Source organism: Myzus persicae, unplaced genomic scaffold (genome assembly GCF_001856785.1).
Source record: "Myzus persicae strain clone G006 unplaced genomic scaffold, MPER_G0061.0, whole genome shotgun sequence".
Taxonomy (NCBI): Eukaryota; Metazoa; Arthropoda; class Insecta; order Hemiptera; family Aphididae; genus Myzus; species Myzus persicae.
Window position 1 is genome coordinate 145,582 of NW_019102587.1, and position 16,759 is coordinate 162,340.

At 29.7% G+C, this 16,759-nt stretch overlaps 1 protein-coding gene across 2 annotated transcripts in view; it reads left to right on the forward strand.

Moving 5' to 3' along the window:
- The window catches only part of LOC111032620 (dual 3',5'-cyclic-AMP and -GMP phosphodiesterase 11A-like), a 90,981-nt gene that overhangs the window by 39,121 nt on the left and 35,101 nt on the right, over nucleotides 1-16,759 (forward strand). The window contains exon 2 of one of the 2 annotated variants that reach the window (XM_022313018.1): nucleotides 11,955-12,494. In XM_022313018.1, the coding sequence (XP_022168710.1) occupies nucleotides 12,019-12,494 (476 nt within the window). In that variant the 5' untranslated portion in view covers nucleotides 11,955-12,018. Of the gene's footprint in view, nucleotides 1-11,954; nucleotides 12,495-16,759 lie in introns of those variants that run through there. The other variant, XM_022313019.1, reaches the window with a different exon arrangement.

Consider the following 16,759-nt stretch of genomic DNA (forward strand, 5'->3'; position numbering starts at 1 on the left):
GTGCTAGTTCTACTCCAGTCGCCATTTTGTTTGCTCTCATTGTGTCAGTATTTTTCACGATTCCCCTTCACCTTGAACTTATTAAAGTTTTTTTTCTTATTATATTTTCATGCTTCTTCAGCCATATTGTTATACGACTATTTTCATTGTTAAAATCTAACGAATTATAATATTATTATATTGTGATCGTGTCTGTATTATACGATTGGCTAAACATTAAAGTTCGTTCGTATCGTGTATAAAATTGAAAAAGCTCATGATAAAAATCATTGATTTTAATTTTACATTTATTTCGGCAGTAGCCCAGTAGCCTATAGTCAATTCTTATATTATTTTATGTATGTAAAAAAGTTCAATATTGGTATAATAAATATAATAATTGAAAATTATTTTTTCGTGCAATAGATTATGCAGACATTATTCTTGTAATTGGTTTTTCAACGATGTTAAAATTTGTCCGATTTTTCCTACAAAATGAATTACTTATTTATTTATTATAATTATAATTGCTTTTTATACAGAAATAAATATGATGTATGAGCAAAATAGGCAGACAAAGTTTTTGGGTGGATGGATGGATATTACATTCGACTAATTAATGAGAATGTTATTACTTATATACCTAGTCTTTTTAAATTGTTGTATTTAATTAATTTTTTTTGACAATAATACTTTTTTTCAAGTTTTAAGTTTTTAAATTTTATAGTGAATTTTTTGATGATTTTGTGTTGCAGTATTGTGTGCGTTGAAATTAAATAAATAGCTTGATTCAATACAACAGCATATTTTATTTTGTTATCTGCAATTATGAAACTTGAAAATTGTGTTAAAAAAAATAAGGTTCCTGATAAGTTCTAATGTCTACGTCATCATGTAGTTAATTTTTTTCAATATTCTTGAGTTATTTACAATCTTAAATTAACTCTCATATCCTTTTGCATAGAATATTATAGAGTATTTTTCTCTTGTTTAAATTAAAAAAACAAAACATTCACTACTTATACATGTGTTGTTATTACGATTAACGATTCATTAAATAATCGGTTATTGCTGACTAAAGTTTAATTGCGATTATAGGGAGGAATTATAGAACTTGTAACCCTGTTACCATTGGAAATCTGTGAAGGTCGCTAAAACGTTATACTTATAATATGTATGAGTGCGGTGTTCATTAAAGTCGACTAACCTTATACTCATAATATATATATATAGTACCAGTCGTTTATCCTAACCCGGATGATTTTATACTCTACATAATAATGAATATGGTTTTTGTTCATTAAAATGTCGACACTTATCTCTTATAGACCAATTAAATATTGTAAGTTTATAATAATTATTATAGGAATAACTTTGAAAAGTGTATATAATGGTCAATACTTATCGATTATATGAATTCGTGAAAAATAGGGGATCCAAATTAGGTCAATGGCTATTGGTCAATTATTCATCTGGAGCATTAACTATCTACTAAAAACTGTTCATATACTATGTATAAACGAGTATGTATATAAATTTAACTTAAATTACTTCACTCGGCAACTTGATTTTATCACCAATTTTATTAGACATTGTACAACGCTTTATATCTGATCTAGAATCCAATACTTTCTCTGCGCCCAAGGTGATACATTTGAAGTGCCTACTACGTTTTTGTTTTTATTTTATTTGTTGAATTTGAAATATCTTTGACAAGTGTTTAGTATATTTTTACCAACTTCTTAATTAAATACTATTCAATTTTCAATTCTTTTGAATTTACAGTAGGTACAAGTTTTGCGTTGTACGAATCCAACTAGAGCTCACTATAGAAGCCTCTTAAGATCACGTTGCTCTAACGAGTGCCTTAATTCAGTCTTGGTATTTCTAAACTTACCAAAAATACACGAAGTTAAAAAAATCTAGTGTTATCTATAAAATGGTTCAGTGTAAGATTGTGGCAAGTATTTTTATCTTGTAGTTTTTTCATTTTATTTATCATTTTTGTGACACCATTGTAGCCTGGTGATTGCCATAAACTGGTGGATGACCATAATAGAATCATTGTATTCTGTTTACCTATGATACACAATATTCCCAAAAGTAAATCGTTTTATCCGTACTGCATATTATATATACTATATATACTATATTTGTTTTTCGTATCATTACCCAGAGAGACATTATGGCACGACTTCGACGGTTTTTAAATGTTTTCAGTGTATTTTTTTTTTACACATTTTTAATTTCTATAATTTAAGTAAATCCCAATAAATATGAAAAGTATTGACAGAAACCTGTTAGTGTATTAGGTATATGAGCACTTTTTAATATTGAGTTGGGCATTGTATGTGTTTGGTTTTTTTTCCACAATCATTATGTAAAGTAAAAAAGAATAAACCGAACTGTAGTGTTATCTCCACGATACACTTGGCCTATATAATTATACATCAGAATATTGTGATGGTACTTGAATATTGATCGTTGAAAGAAAACCATCTTCCTTGACGCCACGTGCAATATTGTTACATGTGTTTTCATTCCTAATGATTGAAATTAAAAAATAAAATAATCAAAATAAATCAAACTCAACACATGATATGGTCAGTGCATGTAATTATAATACAGCCATCGTGTCAAACGTTTTCCGCTAACAAAATACACATAATTGTGTCTTAGTTTTATCTGACTGTGTGGATAATATTGTGTACTGCATGACTTGTTTCTGAGTTTCTCCTCTGAAATCATATCGTTATTACATTTTTCATTTATGAATATCCTTGAAGCACTACTTGGAAAATTATATTGTAATTCTATATCATACTATTATTGTGTGTGGTATTCTTCCTCAGATTCAAAAACAATGGGTAGAAAAAAATAATTTTCTAATATATTGTGTTCAAGCATTCAGATTTAAGTATTGATTTTCAAATGATAGTTGATGCTGAAATTGAAATTATGAGTTTTAAGTTCTTAGTGAAACGAAAATAATAAGTAAATATTATACTGTTAGTAGTAATTGATCGTACATTACTATGGTGGGGTGAATAAATACATTTTGATGTAAATAGAATACTACAAACGACTTAATGTGATATATTTATAATAAATAATAATGAAATAATAAGAACTTACAATAAAAAGAAAAAGGTTTTTAAGACATTTAATTTGACTTAAATATTATAGATTAAAATTGTATATTTTTTGAAATAATAATGAATAACTATCTATATTCTTTATATCAAACAATGTATTTGTTTTTCATAAACGTTTTATTAGTTGTTTCATTTGTTATTAATATCAATATAATTTTTTCAGAGAGGTATTTTTATAGTACTGGGAGAGTAAATTACGTTTAAAATGCTATGCTTGAGGCGATTTGGCTATTCAATTTTCTCTTAATATTAAAATTTTCAATCATAATATTAATTCCTTAAAAAAATAAATTATAAAAAAAGTGACTTACTGCACAATAGTCGAATTATGGACACTATTAATACTTTGAAAAATTACTCGTCAATAGAACTGTACCAATTATACCTGGGGATGAAATCATACCAAAAATTCAATTTGTATTCTATTCTTATCATTCAACAATGTATACCAATAACATTTACACAAAAAATCATCAATGAAATATTATCATCAATTGAAAAAAAAAAACATGGACCAGTTGTATTTTTTTGATGTCACACAGGCGTTTGACTGCATCTCGCACTATAAACTGCTTTTAAAATTAAAATAGTTTATACACGCTCCATATTTTTAAATTTTAAAGTCGTATCTCGAAGAAAGATTTTCCGCGGTCAAAAAATAATGATTCTTATTATCTTAATATAAAGTCAACACTGGTATACCCCCTCTCCCACCAAGGGAGAAGTGTATACTGTATAATCGTCTACAATATTTACACCACTCATCTCTACAAAATAAATCGAACAACTCAAACAACTTATGTAGATGAAACTTGCATCAAATAAATATATCCTATAATAAATGGAAAATCAATATGAAATAATTGAAATCGGTCCATGTTATTGACAACTTTAGTAGAAATGAAAACCTTCAACCATCGCTTAGCCATGTGGCTATATAAAATATAAATTCGAAACGCAATTAAATACTAATAAGAGTTCACCTGAACAAACGGCTTACCTACTTGGGCCGAACACACCAAAACCAATGAAAACTATCTAACATATGACTTCATGCGTAATTATTATAATCCACCCACTATACTACCATTACATTTTAATATATTATAAAACAATAATAAGTAATAACACCTCCTTTGTATGAGAATCGATGATTTCGATACAGTGAATTTGAAGCAAGTGCGTTTACCAAAAAGATTGAAGGCGTCAGGGTAGGCCAACCAGATTTGGATGCACGCCTGAGGCTTCAGGCAATGACCGTATGACAGTCCTACTGTAACGATATGATTTGACCTATCCAAAGAGTGAAACAGAGAAGAGACGGCAATACCGTGCAGAAGTTATATTCAAAAACGTAAAAAAAATAAATTATATAAAATTATGGCTTTGTTTTCATTGGGTCACTAAAGACATTACAATTAATTTTGCATGGAGTTGACTAACTGTGTATAACGCGTAGGAAGAGAAGGATAAAAGTGAGGGAAAAAGAGTTATTTATTGTAAGTGCTAAGAGCAGTGGCCGATAAGAGTTTAGTGACGGAAATGCTGACCGTAGTGGCATGTACACTCTTGATCATACAGTATTAAAATTTGGGGTCAAGCCAAGCCCTCTATTATAATACTTCTACAAGATTTTTACACTATTTATCTTAGACAAATAACTGGAGTCCCACAGCATCTCATAATAGTATAATCGCACTAAATAAGGGCTTATGAATATCAACAGTTAATTTGCAACACGACACTATAAAAATTCTTATTTCAACTCCACTCAAACCCCTAATCACTTGTATGATAGTCCTAAAAATCAACCAAAGAGGCAGGAAATACATTTACCACGAGATTCTTTTGAATAATAATGCAAAACAATTAATTAACAAAACAACACATATTAAAATTAATAGAATCTGCCGTGCATGACCGGTTTCCCCACTCACACCCAACAATTTTTCGGTATCGCTATCTAATGTATCTATTATTATTACATTTACTTATCACAATAAAGTTTTGTTTATTGCACAAAATAAGAAAGAAAAAATAGAATCCGATGGCAAAGAGTGTTATAGGAGCGAGATAACCGTTTTCTACGTCACAGTCGAAACGCACACACGCACACACATTCGTTCACATCGGCTAGTTTCCGGGATTTATGGCCGGAAAACTGACAGAGTTCGTCGAACTTTTCCAGGCGAAATCCCTTCCCACTAACGCCCACCACTTCACATACCCGAGCTAGATATATTGTATTTATATACAATTCCGACTCGGAGCGATGATGTAGGTCGCTGGAGTTGATGGTACCTAAGATAGTGGTGAGTGGTTGGAAAGTTTGATCCCAAGTCGAAGAATGAGTCTATTATACGCGTAATAATAATAATGATAATAATAATAATAATAGTAATTGTCACGGCGTGGAGGCTTTAGAATGGGGTGAAACTCTTGTCTCAAAACCTGCCACGCAATCGATCGATCGGCACGTGAACTGACGTCACCATCGATATCAATCGGTGATTTATTATATAGAATCAGTGACAGATCTCATATTAAAGTGCAATTCTAAGTAAAACATTTTGTATTACCCATAATATATTATAATGTAATGCGTGACAGTTCCAAAAAAAATAAAAATTACCTTTTTGAATTACAATACATAAAAGTAAAATTTTGAACAAGAGGTATAGTTAATAACTATAGGTACCTATATTAAATTTTAGATTAGTCATGTAGTGACTAGAGAACCAACATTGATCCTCTATACCATACTTCACTGCTTAATATATTTTATATTATATACACTTAGAACTTACTCATATTAGCCTAGACTCTAGAGGCTTAAGTGTTGATTGTTGAAGAAAAAAGTAAATTTTGTAATATCGGATTAAGGTTCATGTAATTATAATGCATTACCTAGGTACTTTTGGTTGATGGTATTATGTAACTACAGTAGGTATATAATGTTTTTTTTTAAAATATGTGTCCAGATGTATTGTTCTGTATTCATAACAAAGCTATTGTAATATGTAAATGTTAATGTGAATTTTATTTGTTTGGGAATCCAAAATGTTGTGTGCTGAATAAAATTGCCCTATATAGCATATTACTAAATTTAGTAGAAAATGTTTAAATAGTAGTACTACGTAGTACCGAATAACGTACGATAATAATTATAATATAGGTAATAATTAATTAAATAGGTAGTAATTAATTAAATAAATAACTAATATAGGTAGTAATTTTAGTAGTTTTATTTACTAAATTTAAAGAAATAAATGTTACAAAAAATGTATAAATGATTGCCTCTAAAAGCCTAGTGGAAGAGATAACAGATCTTATTTATACAAATCATATAGATCATATAAATAAGGATAATATTCAATTAATATATCCTTATTAAATGTGTATATTATGTTAATTCAAATAATAATTAAGATACTAATAAACGTTATTACATTAATATAGTACCTATACAATATTCCAATGAATGAAAATAATATAAATTATAATTTGGATCCTTTAACCCAAGTTTCAACTTAGTAATCTACAATTTTATTTAAGCATATAACGCTATAGGATATCACTTTCATTTATGATTCTATTCAAAAATATTTCTTTTAATGTTAAAGATGTATTTAAAAACTTGGGCCATTATCTACCTATTTATTGTTACTGAGTAAGATTGATGTTGACTAAAATTCTTAGACCTCATGTATTAATCCTTTGTCCTACCTTTGTCTCCATTGTAGTATTGTACTTTGGTCATTATTTTCTGTTTATCTTTTTCTTCTTAAAAGACCCATCATTCATATTTCTTTTAACAATTTATTAGTTTACTCTTCAATGATTCATCTCTAAAGGTTCATCACTTTCACATTCCGTATATAAAACACATTTATAGGGACATCGATTTCTTAACAATACATTTTAAGTAAATATTTCGTATAAGTTGAGTAAGAACTCAAGGTGTCCGTAGAATTTCGATTGATCCTAAGATAGCATTACTATTAATGTCAGCGAGTAAAAAATAGCCAATACATATTATCATCAATAAACTAAGCTTTGCTACTATTATTTTATGGGAAAACAGCAAAATGAAAAATACTTAATGGCACAGTTATATTCTTTTCACAACTACTATCAAGTAGGTTCATATTGACCGCTTTTGGACATTACAACTTGTCGACATTTGGACTACGAAGTGAGAATCCTCAGAGGTTACCTTAACGGGCGTCACCACAATCAGAAACAGATTTACAACTCGATCTAAAGTCTGAACACAAGAAACAATATAACATTTTCCTCGATGGAAAAAAAATCGTAAACTGATCCTTACATGCGTACTGAAGTTTTTCGTGCACACACACCCAACTATATACATTTATATATTTTATAAATATACGATATATGATAATAAACATATTATGTATCAACCATTTTTCGCGTGCAGCGAGTGTTGTGCACGTGTGTGGCTGAGTATTATGTAATACAGCCGTAAGAGGAACTCGTTTTGAAGAGGATATTATAAAACATACTATGCGAGTTGAATTCACGAGATTACCTCCGCTGTCTTTCGTGAAAGGTCACGCGTGTCAGTGTGTCACGGTAGTGGACGGGATGGGTGGCAGTTTTTGAGATTTTGGCAGAAAGGAATTAACTATTAAGGGTCGCCGCGATCCAAGGAAGAAGACTGTGTAGAATATGGAGGGGGGTTGGAGGTCGCAGCACAACATAATATATACTGGAAACACGCGTATGATGCAAGCGGTGAATATCAATTATTATTATTATTATTGCTGGTATTGTTTCGTCGTCATTGTGACGTCAGCGCGCAGTCGCATGGCCTCACGGCACCACGGAAGCCGACCGGAAATAAGGGATAAAGATTTCAGTGGAAATGATGATGGGTGGGGGGTGGTTCCGGTATATAGTTATTTGGATTCTCTCTCACCGACAACCCTCTTTACTTTTATCCCCCCCCCCCCCCAATCACAAACAATCTGCTCAACAACCTTTGTGCACCGAGTATTATGTATACTGTATGATTTTTTTTACGCTGAATTACCTACCTATTAATTTAATTATTACTTTAAATATTACTCGTTGGCCACGTAGCTATTTAATGACCGGATGTATTATATTTTCAGTTTTTAGGAGTATAAACTTATAATTTTTTTATGTACTTCCATATTTTTAAATATAAAGTTTTGATCTTAATCACACTATATACACTTAAACACATATAATATATTGCACAATGACAGGTTAACACTCAATAGTACTATTGTATAACTCACGGTACTCAGAGGCGTGTCTCCCAAGAAACCGTCTGCACAATAATATTAGTATTCAATTAAATTTTATGCTGGTGCAGTATACAATTGATAGCAACTGTGCAAAGCAGCATTTTTCACCATCTTGCCGCAATGCAGTCAATAAATTCCAAATATTATGTTTTCGAATATTGAACGATTTTTAGATTCTGAGCGAAATGGTGAATGCATTGGATTTATAATAGTTTTTTTGTGTCTGTCATTTTCTGCACTAGTACAAGTGCTTCAATATTCAACTTTGAAAGTTGATTCTAGTAGAAAATTGGATCTAACTAGTATTTGGTTTGGAGGGTAGAAGGAGGCCAATAGTAAAATAAATATTCACAGTATTTTTCAATAAAATTGGGAAAAACAGAAAACATATTACTGTAAAACGGTAAAATTCACATACGTAAAAATATTGTTCAACTAATTTGGGTTATTTGTCATGTTTTAAAAATATATATCTATACAAACTTCTATCCACTATTAATATTTGTATTTAAATTTTGTTGCAATGATAATATAATTTACAAAATATTTTCGTGCTCTTTATATAGATTTAATATTTAAAACGTTCTACTTTTCTAATAATCTTTTATTGACTTATATTTTTTCGTAAGTCCAAACGTATAAAAATAAGAAATTAAAAAAATTTGGTAGTAGCAAAATTATTTTACAAGTATTAGAACGAATAAGAGAATTATCATAAGTGGTTTTTACTGAAATCAAATCAAAGGTCAGAGTCACATTAGTTTTTGAGAGCGTTTGAAATTTAAATTCAGACGTAATTGAATAGGTACTTAAATGTAAAATAATAATTTCCTGTCAAACTATTTTTGTTATTTCACTGTTGTAATTAAAAAAATATTAAACATTGATTTTCAAAATATTTTACTACTACTAAAACTAAAATTGTCCATACACAATGAAAGTTTTAAAATATTTATTCTAATTTTAACTCCAGAAACCTTTTTACATCACATATGTCGGTTTTGAATTATAAGATAATAACAATAATATATGATATAATGTAATATTTATTTATGTATGATATATGCGATGTTTTCTCCTAAAAATGAGTTCATTCTACTAAATTACTAAGTATAATATAAATAAATTATAAAACTAACTTCGAAATAAAAGCATCCACAATGTCGGAATTTTGTATCAAATCGTTAAATTCAAATGAACACATATGGCATGTAGCTTTCTTATTATTTATATACTTAAACCCTACTATACAGTTGTCGACTAAATTCACTGGTTTTTTAAAATACGTATAATAATATATTGTTTAGTGTGATATTTCGGAACTATTATTAATAGAATATTGTTTAAATACACGCTAACTGAAGTCGTTTTCTATATTGTTACTTTATTCAATTTTTTTTATAACTATACAATACTATTATCTTTCCTAGTTTGTTGAAAAATAAAGGTTTATAAAATATATGATTAAAAGACGTGATTTGTTTTTTATTTTAACGCTTGAACAGCTTTGAACAAAATCAGAATAATGGTTACTTAACATGATCAGTGATAAGTGATTACATAGTAAACTTTACTTTTGAATAATTAATTGCCTATATTGTACTCTATGATAAATTTAACTAAATCTTAAATCATTTTATTTTTATTTTTCGACCTACTTGTTACTATCTTATTTTGCTCTAATGTGATTTGTCAACGATTTCAATCCGCAGGATTGAGGCAAAGCGTTCAATGTTTTTAGCAGGATCTAGTAGGCTTATTTAGTAAAGACTGTCTGCAAACTAAATAAACTTCAGTTTAATCTTAAAAAACCTTAAAGCCTCGAAAGTGCATTATATATATATTGTATATCACACATGTACTATACATGATTACATGAACACATAATGTGTTACACATTACACATGCATACATGAATAACGATAACATCTACCTATAAAAACCAAAATTTGTTTAGCAAACATTTTGGTATCACAACATATAAAGTTAGAATGCTGTGTTAAAGCCATAGAAATGAGCTTAGATATTGTGTTTGATAAAATGTGAAAGGGTGAATTCTAAATACCAGAGAATATATGCTCATAGCATAGTAAAGTTGGAACTTTGGAAGTAGTGTAGATACATGAGTGGTTACATTTTTTTATTAACCATATAATTATCACTTCACTAATATATTATGAACATTTTAATATTTCATATTGAACACTTCGTGTTTTTCTTGATTCAATAACGGCACAAGTGTTTTTTTTTTTTTAATGACGTGATTATTGTATTGATAATTGTTTTTTTTTTTTACTTTAAACCATGGCTAATTATTATTTATTTCATTATTATAGTGACCTAAAATTGCACTCAGTAGTAATAAAATCTAATCCTCAGACCACCTAGTAGCCATAACCTCCGTCTCGCTATATACTAATCAATTAATCTTAATTAATTTACTCACTTAAATCGTATTTTAATTTATTTTAATCTTTAACCAACCATAGTTTATAATACGCCACGCTCCAATTCATTGTACTTGTACAGAATACACGGTATACAACAAATTTTCAGCAGAACCGATTTTGTGTAGTTAAATTTAATATTTTCGATAATTTACTGATTATCGAATTTAAAGTTATATAAAAACAAGTTATGAGTATGTGAAATATTTAAAATTGGAATTAATTTAATTATAGTAAAAATAGACGTATAATATAACTTTTTTAATATTCTTACCTTTTGAGGTGTATGGTTAGTAACCAATTTTAATATTGAAGCTAAAACACAACGTTAATTCTAATGTACATAAAATTGTTGTTATGATATACGTATCGATTGCAGAGACAACATAATAATAATATGCAAGCATTGTGTTCTCTTGAGAGATATGAGACAGGAAAACTGAAACAATGACAGTGGTGTAGCGATATTGCCTATACAAGACGCCGTGTCATAATAAATAATCTATTAAAATCATGTCGGTACTTAATCGAATTCGTATTTTGATTATGTTGAAGACAGTAAGGAAATACAATCAAGTAAATTTATTAATAAATTATAAAATATTATTAATTATTTCTTGCTCCAATAGTTAAATTCTGCCATCGTTTTTAATCCAACTGTTTTAGGAATCTCATTTGACAACTTTTATAGTCATTCAATTTAAAGATATTTTAAGTACGATATTTCCGGATTAAGTATTAAACAATAATACATTATATTTTGACTGAAAGACGTAACATACATATTCATTTAGGCTTGATTATGTTTATTTAAATAATAAAAAACACTGATCGCTATTGTTAATATTATTATTGTAAGTTTACATCTGTATATTATCATAAATAATGATAGTAATACATTATAATTTAGCCAATAGCATTTCCGATTACTGCAAAATTTATTATTAAATACTAGTGAAACCTAAAACATTCGATACATAAAACTATTACTCGAAATACCATAGATAATAATACCATGTAACACACATTAATATCTAATTGTAATATTATTCTATATTATGTTTTCTATTCAGCCATTTGCACACCAAAACCTAATCATCATCGGGTTTCTATCTGTTGTGATCTGGACGCTGATGCATGCGGGAGAATGAAGGGGCTGACGTCGCCGCGTTGAACGGTGACAACATGACACAAATCACGCTGTCAGTGGTCGAGGAATGGCTGGACAGCCACCCTGACCACTGTCAGGACTACTTCCTCCGAAAAATTGAACTGGACCTGATCAACAAATGGCTCGTTTCACACGGATTCCTCAACATCAACGATTACATCTCATCAGCCACGTCCACGTCTTCATCAGGCAACGTGAGTCCAACCAACGGGCTGGCAATACAGCAGCAGATATCACCGGCTACATCTCCGAACGCGCCAAGTATCCTGGTCAACGGCACCAACTCGCTATCCGTGTCCCAGATGTACAGGTCCAACTCAAAGAGATGCCGGCGGCACGACTTTGCCCGGGCCAAGACCCGGAGCGTATTGCGCACACAGGAGATCGGCAAGGACGTGCCAATCTGCTCCAGTAGGAGATCGTCGCTGAAGGATATGAGAAAGTGAGTCTTATCCGTAACCGTAGCATGCAGGGTGGGTCACCGCGTTTTCCCTTAACTCCAAAATGGAACAGCAGGAACACTCGGTGGTTCTTCTTGCGTATATTATAATTGTCGGGTATATTTTGCACGTGCCATTATTACCATTCCTTGTATTTATGTTATAACATCCTTTATATTATTATACTTTTTCGAAAATGTTCATATTTTCATATTTTGCATCATATAGTGCAGTTTTATAATAAACTATTAACATATCAATTAAATCTAATAACTGCAATCCTATTGATATTATAGCCATTTTCTCGACTATTCCGACTCAAAACGGCATTTCTACCAAAAAACAAAAAAACTTTTACTTTTTAGCTTTTGAGATTTAACCTAAGAACAATAGTATATAATATGACAATATTTAATATTAAAAAGACTAGAGAGTAAAATTAATAATATTAATAATATTATAAGTACTGTGTGATTAATTGTATGCAATTTTTGTATTTTTGTTGAACTATTTACCATTGACAAATATTGAGAAAATTCGTCAAAGTCAAACACATATTGCATTCTATATTACTAAGTGTAAAGTATTATAATTTACATCATGATGTTATTAATTTGTTGACAACGAATGTGCAGGTGATAAGGTTTCCAATCAAAAGTTTTAAACCACGTTATTATATTTTGTTCGTTAGATTTTACGTAATATAGTAGACCTCTATAACAAAAAGCATTTGTTTTGGTATCATAAAGTATGTTCTCTGAAAATTGGTTAGACATTAGTGGCTTCGTATAGAAAGTAAACACGAAGTACTTTGGAGGATTTGTTTGTGGCTATTTATTAAAATGTAATAAGAGGAAAAATATAACTCCTTTCGTTTTATGAGCGACCTATATAAAAATATTATCAAAAATATACTTTTACGTTTTGTTTTTGAAAACTTTGAAAATTGTTTTAAATATTGAAAGCGTGGAATGACGTTTACATCGTGTATTACAAGACAACTTTTATATTGCATTATTATTAACAAATAATAATTTTGGTAGACTTTGTAAAAAAACATTATTTTAAATTTAATGTTAAATAAAAATTTTTATTACAAGAAAGTTCAAGGTATTATAATATTTAAGGTAAATAATATTTATTGCAAATTAAATTAACTCTATTTATGTTTCTAATATAACAGTTAAAACGGCTATGATAATATGTTTGTCATAATAAAATATTAAAATAATTGTATTTATGCTTCTCACTTGCCTTTTAATGAAATTATGTTTATTCCAAAATATTATTATTTTGCTATTACGAAATAATTTTTATAGGTCTCTGTTAAAAGTTTTGTAGTAATTAAATCGTGTGAAATGTATAGGAAGACACCCTTTTGTAAATAATTTGCCGACCATAATTAAATCGAAAACTAAAAAATAATTAAATTGCTTATATATACCATATGGTGTGTGTTAAATAAATATTTTTTTAATAAATTAAATTGAACCAAACTAACGACCGTCAGCAACTTATAACTACCTACATTATTATATAATTTCAGACGTTCTGTGGTACCTTTGAAATTATGGTTAGGTTAGGTTGATGCAGATAAATTTCAGATTAATAGACTATGTGCATTCAAATTAGTCGTAATCAATGATTGATATTATATAGAGTAAAATCTTAACTAATAGATGAAGTTTCGGACAATGGTCAACTATGGGTAGCAATGTTATTTTCTTTTTCGGTTTCAAGGTTTAAATATTGATCAAAAAACGAAAACCTTTTCTACAGTAGTTTTCGTATACATACGACAGCTAAACGTATATTCGATTTGTATTCGTCTCTAGTCCGTTAAAATAATTATACACAATAATGTGTAATAGCCGCTACAGGTATTTTCTAACAACAATGGCAGTGATTATGTGAACACTACGAATCGAAAACTCCACAACAAACCGTGTTTGGCGTACTGTGTAAGTCTGTTGGCCGTTAATAATAACGGTGTGGAGATCGTTGAATTAATTTTACACTCGACCCTGCATGAGATACCACGACCTTGGACTATAACGAGAGCATGATGACATTATAGCAGGCTCACATTTTTAGTATTATAAACGTTTTACAAACATGCGTACAATGTTTTAGTGCGTGTTAAATTCATATTTTCCGTGACTTTTAACCTATATGAAGACCATAAAAAAATATAAGTGCGTACTTGAATTTCATTTAAAAAGTGCCAGTAGTCCACACACCACTGTTATGCATCATATCCGTATGCAAATATGCTCTGAATGCAGCAGTTTTACATTCTGTACACAGAATTTAGAATAATACTCAGTATACGAGAGTACATTTTGCGCAATATTGATGTACCTATATTGGTTAAGTACTTACCGTTGAATATTATACGAGTGCGAAATATCACAGAGGGATTAACGACGTTTCTTTTTAATAATTCCAATCGGACAAACATTTGAGTATACAGTTGAGTTTAATTTATGCAAAGTTCCATATGATTATCTGGGACGATTCTCAAACTGGTGAGTTAATGGTCACATATCCTAATAAATTTACACCTCCACATTTGCGCGTGGAATCCATATTGAATTATGTTTTTTTTTTCAAATTTGTTCCACCCTACAGATTTAATTAAAAATGTTGTTAAAATACATTTTTTATTGAAACGTTGATATTTAATCTGCTGTAATTTTTAAATTAATAATTTCAAATTGTTCAACTAATAATACGATTAGAGTGTAGATAAAACGTTTTTTTTTATCTGTTTTTAGATTACCATTGTTTGCTCTGCCGCATTATTATAATGTTGTTTTAGGTTATTGATCATTTTAGTTTTTAAGTTATTAATAATGAATTCAATGTCGATGACAATATTTATTTAATGTTTCAGTAGCTCGTACGTAAGCATATGAATTTTTATGAAAAGTTAAAAACTTACAATCTTTGGATATAATTTGCTAAATATCTATACAAATAAGTTTTTATTTGTAAATTATTGTAAAACTCTCAAAAAAATAAAAACTTCTTTTAGAAGCTGTCTCGGAAATTGACAGAAGCTAATTTAATTATTTTTCTCTCGTACATTTTTAATAAATTTATAATACAATAATCAAACGTTTTTAATAAAATCTTCTATCCGAGTTGAAAATCTTGTCATTTTAATATTGTGCTTATTACATTTATAAGTACAGTGACTACTAGAACCTTTTATACGCATAACCTATTTTTGAAATATGTCGACGACAGTAAAACCTCCAATGTAGCATATTATTATATTATATTTGTACACCATTGTAAACTGTGTACAAAATAATCTCATTTATTTTTTATATTTCATGCTATGGAGATAAATAAAATCGCACTTATATTATTAAATTATGTTTGTGTTATATAACAAATCAGCCGTCAACAGTATCATACTTTATGATTTCAATGCACTATGATGAATGATATTGAACGTGCGACGGATCTTCAGCCAACGAATTGCAGACCGTGTTCAATAAAATTCTTACGTTTGTGTTCTGATATCACAACACGGGAAAGGAAGTTAATTTTTCACGATTGGACGGGATGAGAAAAAAACGCTTCGGTCTTTTTTATCGAAACTGTAAAATACTCAGGAACCGTGTAGTTATTGTTATACTTCTGAGGATTCCGGGTTTTGATTAAATTCAGTCGTTTAGTGTTTCCGATCACGTTTATATTATAGCCGGTACTACGAGTATTCTTCCAGCCAATGGTTTATATTATACAGAAATGCCAAGTTGGCGCTGTACAATACGCAGACACATCCCGAAATTGGACGAATAGTTCACGATATATTTTTGGGGGTAGGTTTTTCTTTCAAATTCTATCCGAAAGGATTTTCTAAAACACCTAAAATAATATTTAAAAACGATTCGTGTGTCTATAAAATGTTTCTTCTTTCGTCGGGTCGGGTATCCCCCCCCACGTTTATCATTTTTATAACCCCTCTGAAGAGGAAACATTTGCTTATATTATATACTTCCACACACGATTTTCCGTATCGGGCAGAGTGCGCAGTGGTGGAGGATCCAAAATGACTTCTCTGAAATTTAATTTCGTTTCTCGAAAGAGTCAGAATGAAGAGGGTGAGCTGTGACAAACATGGTTTTTACAGTGTCCGATTGCGAAATTTTCGAGGCGTAATAATAACAACGACCGTTGGAAAAGGGAATTTCGTTAATTGCTATTTAAATTTTGCGTTCACGTGTTCGTCGTCAGATAGCTTTTCGATTAA